Source organism: Penicillium manginii, assembly GCF_028828005.1.
Source record: "Penicillium manginii strain IBT 31320 chromosome Unknown utg000002l:1.0-5564898.0:1.0-5567710.0, whole genome shotgun sequence".
In the NCBI taxonomy this organism is placed as follows: domain Eukaryota; kingdom Fungi; phylum Ascomycota; class Eurotiomycetes; order Eurotiales; family Aspergillaceae; genus Penicillium; species Penicillium manginii.
The window spans coordinates 2,109,393-2,122,297 of record NW_026643103.1 but is presented as its reverse complement, the minus strand read 5'-3'; the positions used below and the strand labels follow the sequence as shown (position 1 = coordinate 2,122,297).

The window sequence follows — 12,905 nt, the reverse complement described above, 5'->3', positions numbered from 1 at the left end:
GCGTGGTATATGTACACTGGATTCATCATAAAGGCCTTTCTTGCAAGTCCCTTTCCCATCGTATTTCTTTCAAATCACCTACTAAGACTCTAGGTATTCTTCGCACCCTCGACCTTGCCAACGATGTTATACCGCTTGCTGAAGAACTGGTACCACTCGTCCAGGACCGTCTTCTCTTTGTCCTCGAGGTCATACCATTCCGGCACGCAGTCCTCGGGCTTCAATGACGACTTTGCGAGCGCACGAGAGGCATCTTTGCCGGCAAACACTATATCGTAGACCATGTATTAGTCTTTGTATTTCATGTTTTCTTTCAATTCCCCTCCCCTTTCCTTTCACGTAATCGCAATGCTGCGCAAAAGTCCATAGCTTGCCGCGTCCTGCGCTTACCTTTATATGAGCCGGTAGCACTGTACATCGGGTTCTTGGTAACATCGAAGACAATACCCTTCATAGCAACGAGAGTAGGGCGACTGGAATCGGAACCTGGGAATAGCCTCCGAATTAGTTCCAACCTCGGCACAAAAGCAGAGACCGGGGCGCGCGCGTACCGTCGCATTTGGCCAATTCCTCTGGGGAAATGGGGTCATCTTTTGGCGCGTCCAGTGTGACTGGGACCTTGGGAGCAAAGCGTTCGCCCATTTTGTGTGTGTATTGAGGGTGCGAGAGAGGAGAAGAGGAAGAGGAAATGAAAGAGGAGGAGAGAGGGTGATGGATCGGATCGGAGGGAAAGTCAAAGAAAGTCGCGGGGCAAGCGGGGTTGCTCCCGTTGGCTGCTGACGAACTCGGCTTTCTGATTGCTTGGTGGATACTCCTAGTTTTAAGGCAGTCGATTGTTAAAACTATTGATATGGGAGATTGCTGTTGGGTCATCTATAAGATTAGAATCGTTCAATTAGAGGGTACGCTTTCAATAATGATTTCTCTACATAATACTACTAGAGTTGATTCATACTATACCTCGAACTGGTATATAGCATGCTAGTATTTCATAGGTATCGCATTAAAAAAACTCTAGGTAGAAGTATATATCCAGGACTACTAGTAATAGCTTAATGTAGCAAATAGAATACATTATCCTAGTAATATGACGTCAAAGTACCCTCCATCTCCAACCGCAAAACGGTGGCGCGGATCAGATGACAATCATGTGCAGTCGTATTTATACAAAGCCCCCCCAAACTTTAGATAAACTTCTAAGTTCAATCTCTTCCCTCAACTTTTGATCCCCCATACCCCATATCAAAATGGAAACACCATCATCTCCTACTACCAAGCCGGCGCAGAAAAGCTCCGACAAAGCTCGAGCAAATCCCGCCGCCCCTCAAACTCGCCGTGACAAGCCCCAGCGAGACTACAGTGACTCTGACGTCATCCACCATGTCTACTTCGAAGATAACGACAGTTTCTTCCCCCCCGAGCTGGCTAGGCCAGGATGGTGATCAGTCGCAGCGGAGGGTCTCGGCGGATAGTACTATAAGTCACGGTTCGGCGGATCCTAGGGACGAGGGTCAACCTTATGGCCCTGCTGAGAAGGAACATCTCGATTGATTGAGGTTGACTTCAAGTTTGACCCAACCTTGGAAGAAGCCACCCCCTGCCCAGGTGCCCAGGTGGGCACGGCCTCTCGGATAATGTGTTACGAATTTCTTTCTGCAATGTATAATGTATATCTTGATATAATCCTGGGGATTTACACTCGAAGAATTTGATGTGCTTCTTCTTTCGCAGAGTTCTCGTAATATTTTGCATAAAATTAGTACAACGTCTACTCAAGTCCATTATCCAGCCCTCGGTGGAAGCTAGTATGCTACGTATACAAATTTCTCGACCCTATTTGCTGGGGATACTGAGTCTATCGCTCGGTGCCCAGGTGGGATACTGGGTAAAAAACTAGGTAGGAAACTGGGTGAGATACTGCCCAGCAAATAGTACATTCCGTGTCAAAAGAGTTTACCCACCTTACCCGCAGACCCCCCCCTCCAAAATATATCTTAGGTTTGTAAATTGAATAGCAACACCACTTGTCAATAATATTATTTTGTATTAAAAGTATAGGTAAATAACACACAAAACAACAAATTAGCTATTAATATTTAGTGTAATAACCCTGTACAGCCCTAACAGCAGCCAATCGACGCGGGAACGAGCGAATTAGACTATCCACGACATCTTGATCAATAGCCCACTAAGCTTTTTTCAGTAAATCGCGAAATTCAGTCCATGCAAGCTTTGATCGATTATATAGACGTAAATAGGGTCGTATCTAAAAAAATCTGGCGTTTTAGAAGTAACTACATAGGCTCAATTGGGCTTATATCCGGGGAATGCGGAGGCTATTTAAGAATATGAACTCTGTGAGTTTCAAACCAGATTTAAGATCTCTCAGCAGTATGAATCTTTGTATTATCTTGCTGGAAGATCATATCTGGATAATAATAGTGTATAAACCTCTCTTTAAGTGTGTTGATATAAGATAAAGCTATGTATCTGTGTCTTCCAGGAGATATATTACGCTCTATAATAATTAAGTCAGATCGACCTCCAATCTAAATAGTACTCTATACTATTTGGGAGATATCCTTACCATAACTTCCAACATTCAACATTCAAGGTTTATAAGCCTCAGAACAGAGTCGAAATACCTATTCAAATTGAGAATTTAAGCAACGTTGTACGGAACATTCATCAGAAAAAGTTAATCGCTCTAACTCTGTAAAATCCTTCCATTTTCGAGTAAATTGACGTCAGCGTAGAGCATCATATTTCTTTAATAGGTTTTACTTCTGAGATTTCCACTTCTTAATCTTATATTTGCAAAGAATTCGGCGAATAGTTAACTTAGAGAGTCCACCCGGTGCAAGATCTTCAAGAGCTACCCAACTCAAACAAGGATTTCGGCAGACTAATAAATAAACATATCGTCTCGTACGATCATTATATTTTCTTGGCCGACCACTTTTAGAGCGTGATTTAAAGTCGTTTTGCTGGTGAAAGCGTTGAATTGTATTGAAGACAGTCTTGCGGGATACTTGAAAACAGCGGGCAACTTCAGATTGCGATTCTCCACACTTAACAGCGGAAATAATAGCTGATCGCGTAGATTCTGGTATTTCAGCTTTCGCTCTTCGATTTCCACTAATAATTTTACCAAATTCGCGTAAATTGGAGTTAATTGGTGCCATTAAGAAATTGTTGTGGTGGGGAAATATGGTATGGTGCGGGAAGTGGGTAAACTCTTTTGACACGGAATGTAGGTAGTAAAGGCAGAAGCGTCAGTGACCTCGTGCCTTCCCTTTCAAAGCTCCCTTCACTTCGACCTTCACCTTCAACTTCACCTTTCTCCCCTTTTCAATCTTTCCGTTTCCAACACACACAGCTCACCTGGGCACCAAACTAATTTCAACGTTTCATCACCACACAATCGAACCTTTGAAGCTTTTCCTCTTCTCTTTTCTCCACGAGTCAACCCGAAGTCAGTACTAACGCACCCATTACTGCAATACAACCAGACAAGCACCAGCAGACAAGCATGGAGAACGTAAGCAAACTTGATTGCCTATCGCAGCAGAACAAAAACTGTGGCATCGCTAACCAGCAAGGTTACTGACAGCTTGATCGCCCACAGCCCCCCTCGAGTGGACTCCCTGGCTTATTCGAGGGAGTAGAGAGGCTACCGAAGTCTGAATACAAATCCACAGAGGGTAGAAAGAAGAGACTCCGGGAATCCGTCGATCAGCAGTCTAGCTACATGATACCAGGTCCGCCAGCTTTGTCTGATGGCATAGAGCCAGATTTTGAAGTCTGGAAATCAAAGATCGAGAACAAACTACAGGTCAACGCAGACCACATCTCTACACCCGAGCTCCAAATGGCATACGTTTTTAGCCGTTGTGAAGGACCAGCTGCTCAACACCTTGCCCCTCGTATGGGATCCGATGCTACTCTCCGTTTCAAGAACGCCACCGATATGATCGCCCACCTCAATACAATCTATGGAGTCCCAAGTCGTTCTGACCAAGTGTTCAGTCAGTACCGGGATGTTTCCATGGAGTATGGCCAGAGGTTTATCGAATTCTTTCCTACATTTTCACTGCTTGCCGAAAGGGCTAAAATTCCCGAGGAAAGGCGCAAAGGGGACCTTTTGCGAAAGTTAAGCAGTGATTTGAGGGTAAGAATGACAGGAAACTTCCAGAACAAGAGCTACTATGAGCTTGTGGAAATCTGCAAGGCAATGGAATACCACCAACTTAATCACCAAGATAGAAGATAATGAGCACACACAGTCAATCCATCCTAGGATATGGCCCGTCATCCCTTATCTTACATCGAGCACTCCTCGCTGGAAGAACCGGATATCCGTCAACAAGTTATGGGTAGTCATGGAGGCCATTAAGTTCATATTTCTGGGCGAGAAATGGATGCATAGGTCTCAACTGCAGGCTGATCACCGAGTCTGCAAGAATCCTATTTGAACCTGGATCTAGTACATTCCCTGAATACCCCATGTGTTAACTACTTCAGCTCTGATCTGCTACGAATACCAATTCTATGCTTCTGATTTCCACCCTCTAGTCTATTAGACTATCAAAATCTGAATTTGGGGAAAGTAGTGGAAAAAAGGTACGAATAGGAAATGTTCCAAGGTTGGCACGGCCCGTCGGCGGTTACCCCCCCAAGCGTCTGCTTCCCCCACTAGCCGGGGGTCTGGTAATATTTCGGGCAAGCCCAGAATACTTTGATTTGAAATGTTTATGATCCACATATTTTATCGTCTTGTAGAGTGATAATTTACTGGTACACTCTTGCGCCGCTTTACAGCGACAATTGACCCAGTATCTGTACTAGTAGGTGCCTAGTTGCTACTAGTACTACTAACTAACTACTAATTACCTACCTAGGTAGGTACTGATCAGCAAGTATATTCGCAATAGAAGTATATTTCAAGCCCTGGAGATTGAGACTTTTTTTTGGTATAATATTAAAATAGTATTCTTAAATTCTGCACGCCAAAGCAAACCTTTTTTGAAAGATTTGAATAATTTCGTCCGTCTTAACCACTATCGGCTGCCACCTGATAGAATGGTCAAAAGAGATCCTGTGTATCTACAAGGGCCATCAAGGTTGTTGCAAAGCTCCCGGCGACCTTCCAATGACTGATTCTCCCCAAGAGATCCATAATCTTAAAAATCGGACCGGATTCCGACTTTTGCCACTGAATATTACTCCTAATATCGAGGAATGATTTCAACTGCTTAGGCCCAAAGAGCTTTATCTCCGGGAATTCGCACAGTGTCGCAGGATCAACGAACGAGTCTCCAACGCCAGAGCCAAAGCGCGTGAAACAAGCCCATGCAATTCCACAATTATACAGCGCCATCGGAACATGGATTGCAGACTCAGCACCAATTGGTAGGAGCTGGAAATGCTGTTGGATGAGGGTCGCATGGAGCAGGGCACGTATTGCAGCCCGAGACTCTGCCCAGCTGGAAGCATATGGTCGGTTCCTTTGTGCGGATGCTTCGCCTTCTCGTCCACAGGCGCATTCAAGCTGGTCGAACCGCGTGTCGAGATGCATGAATATCGAGTGCCATAAGATCATGAGGCAGAAATGGTCTGGATGCTTGCTTGCATTGGAAACTTGCGCATACTTGCGATACCACTCTATCAGCAGTTCCTCGCATTGTTGCACTACGGCGCGTCCTGAATGACCGCGGCTACTATCTTCATAGGCAAGTGCGCCAATGGACTCAAGCATACCGTAGGATAGGAAGTCATTTTGCGGGAATTCTCTGAGAAGGCTCGAGCGCCCCGCTACTGGCAGATGTGTCCCTTGGACGGGCTTTTTAGTCCCGAGATATAAAGACTTCCAGGACTTTGCGCATGGTGCCGCAAACAGCTCAGGGGCGGAAAGATGCGGTAGGTTTTCTGGCGTATGTCTAAGAATTGGCTCGTGGTGGTGAAGTTTAGCGAGTTCGATGTCATGAATGTGAAGTGCGAGAACAATACTATCAACCAGACATTGTTAGCCTTGGTGACTGTTCAAGACTGAAGTGAGCTAAAATGATACCGTTTCTTTTCCTCCACTCTAGCCCAGTTCTTCCAAATTGACCTCAGTGCGTCGCTATCATCCTCTAGACTTTCGATGTCGCCTGGCGGGTCCTCATCGAAAACGAACAGCCTCACTTTTCGCGCCCACTGCGATTTATTAGCTCTGACGTGCTTTCTTTTGAGAACAAAGTCCACGGCCACTTACGGCTATCATAGTCCCATGGAAAAATTCTATCCCGACCAAGTCCCTTGGTCTCTGGAAGTAATTAGCGGGTCTATGGGATTTATGGGGCGAATGGGGGATATGGACAAGTCCGTTTCTTACTCCCATCAAAAGACCGAAGGTCTGTCCAATCACAGAAGCTTGAATAGCGTGCAGGTGAGCGCGATTCGGCGCTTGGATATATGTATCCCACTAGTAGGCCGGTTAGCAATTGATTATGTCTCGTAGCAGTCTCGCAAGATAATGGTTTAGAGATGAAAGATCATTACCGATGCCAATATAGCCTTTTGCAATCTTTCAAACATGCTTATTCCATGCTCCAACGCTTTCGATGAGCTAAGGAACAAGCTGCCAATCGAACACATGGAAAGGAGCAGCACTGCATTTTTTCTTGAAGGCTGGAAGGTCGGGGCGTGGATAAGAGGGAATATGGCTTGGAAGTGACGAAAGTATGCTTGAAGACAGAAGTCCTGTGGTATAATTAGCTGTGCCAGTGTAGGCAGAGAAGATTACGAAGGTGCCACACCAGAAACTTTGTAGAGGGCAGGATGCCAGCTTGAACGTTGGGCCAAAGGCTTTCTATCAAATTTTGACGATCAAGATCATCGGCATGAGTGCTTATCTGACCGGGAGCAGCGTCCCTCAAGGGTACAGGTGAGGCCCGTTGTGATGGAACCTTTGTCTCGGAAAAGGTGTGCCATCTTCGTTGTATTGTTGTGAGACTCATTGTAGGGTCGGGTAGCGATTCAGTAGCGGGAGAAACAAAGGCAGGCTGCGGTATGAGATCTTGTGGCCTCTGGTCCGTTGACGCGAGCAAAGTATGATTTACCGCGTCCAGATCGAAATCATCTGCAGTCAACAACGATGTCCAGACCTCATCCCACTGGCCACTCCAAAAGGTTGGCCATGCTCCGATGCCGGTCGCCTCATTAGCAAGCAAGTCAGCCACTAGGTCGTCGTCATACTCGCGAATATTCTGCACAGAAGGGGAGGCGGTATAATCAAGCGAATGTATTGACAACGAGATGGTGGCCGAGTTCGCATCGTGGATGAGTGATGGGCATTGCAGGCCAGGTAGATCGGTCAGAATCGGCGGATATGCGCTGGCTAAGTTGGTTGAAGCGCCGATCGGATGCTCTAAAGCCGGTTGCCCTGGGGCCAGGCCGCCTGCCAGTTCATTACTTGGCTGCTCATGCAACTCGCTCTCGGGGTGTTGTGACCGCGTATGCCGCAAGAGAGTATCCCTAGTCAAGTCAGGAATGAACTCAAGTAAAAATCGCACAGGGGGACCCAAACCGTCTGACATAGAGCTTGTCGCAGATAAGACACATGAACGGCCGCTCCTTCGTGTGGGATCTAAAGTGGCGGGCTAGATGTTCTGCCTTTTTGAAAGTTTGCGAACACACCGGACAGATTCGCTCCTCTTGCGAAGTCTTGCGCTGGCGACGCCGCTCTCGCGGCAAAGTGGAAGACATGATTAATGGGGAAGATTGGATTTAGAGAATACCGCAACTCCTACAGACTGCTGCTCTGAGCAACGGAAGCACAACTACCATAATACCGAACACAACCCCCACACCTCCACACTGTTTTCGTTGTCTTCAATACGGGGTAACCTTAGCGATGAATCAGCTCGCCTGGATCAGCTTGTCGGTCTAGCGTTTGGGCGCTCGAGGCTTGAATCATCGAAAATATGGTGGCGCAATGACGGGAAGACTTCCCAAGTGGTGGCAGATAGTTGCCACATTTCAAGTGGGACTTATTCCGTCCGCCAGAAATAAGGCCCATTTGTCCAGCCATCAGAGGAAAAGGCAATTAACTCTATAAACTGGGGACACTACGGCTTACGGAATTGCATAAAAGATGCCGGCAAGCTGAGGATCCGGCTCACTCGCCACGGCATAAACCATTGGCATTTTCAAAACCATCTGGGATCCGGTTTCTTCTGAGGAGAAATTGGAGATCACGTCGCAAAAATGGCCTATCCTACTCGGATTTACTCGTTCGTTTCATAATTCTCACTGTATGTCAAGAGCTTTGACCGCGGAGATGCGGAAAATATTCTCTATATGTAAAGGAAAACAGATCAAGATGCGCAAATGATAATTTCTCGCGTCCCCAGGTCCTTTCTCAAATCAAAGCCAGAAAGGATTGTCACGACTAAGATTGTTTAAGGCTCAAAGGCCCAACCTAGAAGCTAGGCTTGACACTCGGCTGATACGACACGCCCTGTGCAACTACCGAAGCCAGATGCTTTGAGCTCGACAATATCGCCATCCTCCAAGTATCCTCGAACGATCCTTCCTGCTCCTGTTTCTGATGTATGGAACTCGTAAGGTTCTGAACCATTCTTCGTGGCTTCGAGAAGGCATCCGAGCTCCTTACGAGACGGTCCACTGAGTGTGCCTGTGGCGATGAGATCCCCTGTGCGTAAAGAGCATCCGCCAGCAGTATGGTGTGCTAGCATCTGCGCAAAAGAGAATAGCACATATTTGGTATTGCATTCGAACATTAGATGATCTAAGGGCGTCCATTAGCGTACAAATTACAACGAACGGACTGTAGGGTTTCTTGCCGCTGAGTGAGACGGTAATTGGGACGCTATATACTGAATCTTCTCTTTTCTGGTGGAGATATGGGAGCAGCGGCCCCTAAACAGAAAGTAAGAAAGGCCAAGATTACAGAGCAGTGGTTGAACTTACCGATGAGACGGGGGGCTCTCGAAAGGGCTCAAGGGCCTCCAGCGGGACTACCCAAGGAGATATAGTAGTCGCGAAATTCTTGCCGTTAAATGGTCCCAACGGGGATGATTCCCAGTTTTGTATATCCCTTGCTGACCAGTCATTCATGATCACAAATCCGAATATGCGATCCTCGGCCCCATCAACAGGGATCGGGGAACCATCTTCGCACCCTTGGCCTATGAAAGCTGCGAATTCCACCTCAAAGTCGAGCTTTTGAGAATATGCAAATACTGGTTTATCATCGACCAGGAACTGCCCTTTGGGGCGGCGGACAGGAGTTCCAGAAATGACAATCGAGGACGCGCGGCCGTGATAAGCAATTGGCTGGCTCATATAGTTCCGGTGGAGCGTCGAACCCGGCTGGAGGATATCGTAGCACTATTGATCAACAGATTAGCCTAGCCACTGGCGGTAAAACTTGTTGTGAGGGACAGGATACATTTTGTGCATGGTATGGTCCGACAAAGAAGTCGGTATAATCCCCTATACTCATGGGCAGATGGAGCGTCGCATCAGACATCTTGACAATGACTCTATCTCGCCTTTTTTGGTTGTCGCGCAATTCAGTGCCACGGCTGGTATCATGGGCCAATAGCTCCTGGAGGAGATCCCTGACTTGCCTGTGGACTTGCTTTCCCAAAGCCGCGTAGGAATTCAATGTATTTTCCATCAGAGTCGAGGAGTCAAAGTCAATTGTTGTAAAAATTCCTTCCTGGGCCAACGCCTTCAGGTCAAGTATGTAACGCCCTATCGCCGCTCCAATTCGAGTGTCTCAGATTCTCGGTACTGAAGATGCCATACGGCAAGACATCTAGAGAAAACCCAGAGTCATCTCCAGTACTAGAATCTATCCACGAAGTCATAGTGGGAGTTTATGGCCAAGACCACAAGAATTTCGTTCAGGAGTATTGAGTAATTCCCAGGCAAACCTTGGAAATACGGCAATTCGAAAAGTTCAAGTTGTCGACGGTAGTGCTCACGCAACTTCGAAAGCCTGGGCGCTACCTTGTTATATAGTATACCTAGGTATGATGCTTGTTTGAACCGAGCTGTCGCAACCTTCCTTAAAGGGCTGTTCTTTTGCCTAAGCCACCTGGGCATGAAGCAGCAATTGGTGGGTTGCGGATTTCGGGACTTAGATCCCACAAAACGTCCATGCATGTGTACTTTCACTGCGGGATGCCCCTGAAAGACATCACCATTTATTTCCGTTATTTTGAACTAAGAGACTGAGATCGGAAAGTATCTTCCATAAGTATTTTGCTTGATCAAAGTCTTTATAAGCTGTTTAATCAGGTCCAGCACTTAGATTGTATCCGGGTCAGCTCGACTGCGGTCGCGCCTGTTTACGGTTTCGAAGAAATGGTTGGTGGACCACCAGAGGTGCCGCACGGAACTGATAATAAGAACCACCCGTACATCGCCGGCTCAATGCTGAATTGAGTCCAATTTTTATGGTAATACTTCGTATAAATTGCTTCAAGTGCTATGGTAGGCCTCATCATGGAAATTTCATCTGCTCTCAAAATGCCACCAACACTCATTACCAACGTCCGGATCTTCGACGGCGTCTCAGTCATCTTCGACTGCGGGCATGTTCTGATCGAGTCAGGAAAAATTCAACAGATATCGGAACACCCATTTTCTACTGCCCCCGAGTGGACTATCGTCGATGGCTCAAACTCAACACTAATCCCTGGACTTACCGACGCCCATGTCCATGTGTATCAGGACTTGACTTTTATTGAAACGGCGATTCAATATGGCGTAACCACTGTGCTAGACATGCATAACGAGTCTGAATGGTTCAAGAAGATGAAGGCAATTTCCTGTGAGAGAAATGATGTTGCGGACATTCAAAGCGCGGGCCTGGCTGCAACCGTCAAAAACGGCTGGCCGTCTGCGATCCTTCGAATGACAGCTTCGGCAGATCCGACTGTAGGCAACCCCCAATGTCAGATTCATCCGAAATCATGCTGAATTGGGTGCAGCTAGAAAATCGTATCTTAGGGTGGCCAGATATAACAGACAAGGAGACTGCAGACCAGTATGTTGCGAAAAATAAGGCGATGGGTGCGAGGTATGTGCTCCGGTCCTCAAAATCCTGTGAAATAGCTCATTTTAAATTATCTAGTTTCATCAAACTTATGCAGGAAGATGGATGTACACTGAGTCTGCCATTTCCCACACGCCCGATCCCCACTCCCCGTTTAGAAGTCCAAAAGGCTGTCGTTGACGCTGCTCATCACAACGACATGTTGGCGGTTGCTCACGCCCTGACCAATGACTCCGTTCTCAAGATGCTCAACGCTGGAGTAGATGGCATCACACACTCTTCACTCGAACCAGTTAATGAGAGCGTTATCAACGCATTCAAAGATACAGACGCCTTCATAATTCCTACATTTGCTGTTCATGCATCCAGCAGTGGAGAAGAGAAACACACCCGCGAACGTCTCGCAGCAGATATAGCAGATACGAGAGAGAAAGATCACTTTCTCGGATGCCTTCACATCATGCATACTGGATTTTCGATTCAAAATGCCTATGATCAGATTGCGAGTCTGAAAGAAGCTGGGGTGGATATCTTATGGTAATTTTCCATCCTTCCTGCAATATTTCTTTTTCTCATTTGGTTCGTTTATCCGACGGGGTGAAAGCTAATATACTGGCTCAAAGCGGGACCGACTCATCAGAGCACCTCGTAGGAACCCGAGCCGGAGCGTCAGTGCTTCATGAGCTTTGGCTATACGTAAACCGATGCGGGTTTACACCTACTGAGGCTCTTGCGTCTGCGACCTCGAAAACAGCGGAACGGTTCAAGCTCAAGGATCGAGGAATGATTCAAGTAGGCCGGAGAGCGGACCTTGTGCTGGTGAAGGGTAATCCTACCGAATCTATTGATTCTTTGAATGATATAGTCGGGGTTTGGAGAAACGGGGAGCGAGTGGTTTGGGCATAATTATCTCTTTACGGTCTATCTATACTGTTCAAATTGATTCTCCACTCCTCGCAAAATTTCCTGTCCTCATCTTAAATAATATTGTTTTGTATTCATTGACTCTACGCAGCCCTGGCAGACTTCCAAGGTTTTCCTGGCCGGCGGATTCTGAGAGCTATAATAATTTCGCGGGGGGGTGCAGCGTCGTGCGAAATATTGAAAGGCAACTTGAAGGACCAAGGTTGTGGTCATGTATTGTCGAATTCATGGATGCGCATGAAGGACTTGTACTAGGGCTCATGGCAGTCCATGTAGTATTTCATACTACAGACCTCGGGTCCTTAATGATGCTTAATGCGAATTGGATCTCTGGCCCGGGCGAAAGTCGTAAAAGATCGGGGATAATATTCGCGAAACTAGGTAGTCTATCTAAAGGAATCAAATGAACCTTGGAATATATCGGACCGGTAATGTCACGGTGATAGTACTGCTCTTTGTCAGTAGGGACTGCTAAGTGCTGCAAAGGCGGCTCCAAGCAGCCCCATTTTCTCAGCTGGCGGAGCGTCGCGTTGCTCGAGATTGGAGAGTTCCACACTGGTATTGACCACTGTCTTCACGCGCTCGTAGCGACGCTCCACGAAGGCTTTGAAAGCCTCATCGACAGTCGGTGCGTCTCGAATGCATTGTGCGAGGACGACAGAGTCTTCGAGCGCCATTCCTCCGCCCATGCCCATATGAGCTGTGGTTGCATGTGCAGCATCACCAATCAAGATACTGCGATTGTCGTACCAAGGAGCCGAGAGCAATATCCACCTGAATGGGCGCGCAATGAGATCGGAATCCGGGTGCAAGCGCTGGCGCAGCTCTTCAATGGCAGGCGCCGTCATGGAGTCGAGCAAGTCACGGAATAGGTGATAGATCTCTTCCTTTGTCAACCGCTTCTTCT

At 47.0% G+C, this 12,905-nt stretch overlaps 6 protein-coding genes across 6 annotated transcripts; 3 read left to right on the top strand and 3 right to left on the bottom strand.

The window, feature by feature from the left end:
- Nucleotides 1–89: 89 nt before the first annotated feature.
- On the bottom strand, nucleotides 90–642 carry N7533_002051 (putative progesterone binding protein; the record flags this gene model as incomplete). The annotated part of the gene is made up of 3 exons (XM_057098701.1): nucleotides 90–268; nucleotides 391–486; nucleotides 552–642. The coding sequence occupies 3 exons, from the start codon at nucleotides 640–642 to the stop codon at nucleotides 90–92; spliced, it is 366 nt and encodes a 121-aa protein (XP_056963837.1).
- A 605-nt stretch (nucleotides 643–1,247) lies between these two features.
- On the top strand, nucleotides 1,248–1,442 carry N7533_002050 (uncharacterized protein; the record flags this gene model as incomplete). Its single annotated transcript, XM_057098700.1, has 1 exon — nucleotides 1,248–1,442. The coding sequence occupies one exon, from the start codon at nucleotides 1,248–1,250 to the stop codon at nucleotides 1,440–1,442; it is 195 nt and encodes a 64-aa protein (XP_056963836.1).
- A 2,309-nt stretch (nucleotides 1,443–3,751) lies between these two features.
- Nucleotides 3,752–4,273, top strand: N7533_002049 (uncharacterized protein; the record flags this gene model as incomplete). Its single annotated transcript, XM_057098699.1, has 1 exon — nucleotides 3,752–4,273. The coding sequence occupies one exon, from the start codon at nucleotides 3,752–3,754 to the stop codon at nucleotides 4,271–4,273; it is 522 nt and encodes a 173-aa protein (XP_056963835.1).
- Nucleotides 4,274–5,247: 974 nt separating this feature from the next.
- Nucleotides 5,248–7,749, bottom strand: N7533_002048 (transcription factor domain-containing protein; the record flags this gene model as incomplete). Its single annotated transcript, XM_057098698.1, has 8 exons — nucleotides 5,248–5,251; nucleotides 5,292–6,008; nucleotides 6,071–6,198; nucleotides 6,257–6,307; nucleotides 6,377–6,466; nucleotides 6,544–6,744; nucleotides 6,801–7,518; nucleotides 7,571–7,749. 8 exons carry the CDS (start codon nucleotides 7,747–7,749, stop codon nucleotides 5,248–5,250), a joined length of 2,088 nt encoding a protein of 695 aa, XP_056963834.1.
- Nucleotides 7,750–8,471: 722 nt separating this feature from the next.
- Nucleotides 8,472–9,881, bottom strand: N7533_002047 (uncharacterized protein; the record flags this gene model as incomplete). Its single annotated transcript, XM_057098697.1, is given in 5 exon segments — nucleotides 8,472–8,741; nucleotides 8,824–8,925; nucleotides 8,977–9,378; nucleotides 9,458–9,789; nucleotides 9,806–9,881. 5 exon segments carry the CDS (start codon nucleotides 9,879–9,881, stop codon nucleotides 8,472–8,474), a joined length of 1,182 nt encoding a protein of 393 aa, XP_056963833.1.
- Nucleotides 9,882–10,545: 664 nt separating this feature from the next.
- On the top strand, nucleotides 10,546–12,870 carry N7533_002046 (amidohydrolase family protein; the record flags this gene model as incomplete). Its single annotated transcript, XM_057098696.1, has 6 exons — nucleotides 10,546–10,956; nucleotides 11,010–11,098; nucleotides 11,153–11,611; nucleotides 11,698–11,900; nucleotides 12,485–12,626; nucleotides 12,717–12,870. 6 exons carry the CDS (start codon nucleotides 10,546–10,548, stop codon nucleotides 12,868–12,870), a joined length of 1,458 nt encoding a protein of 485 aa, XP_056963832.1.
- Between the last annotated feature and the right edge of the window lie 35 nt (nucleotides 12,871–12,905).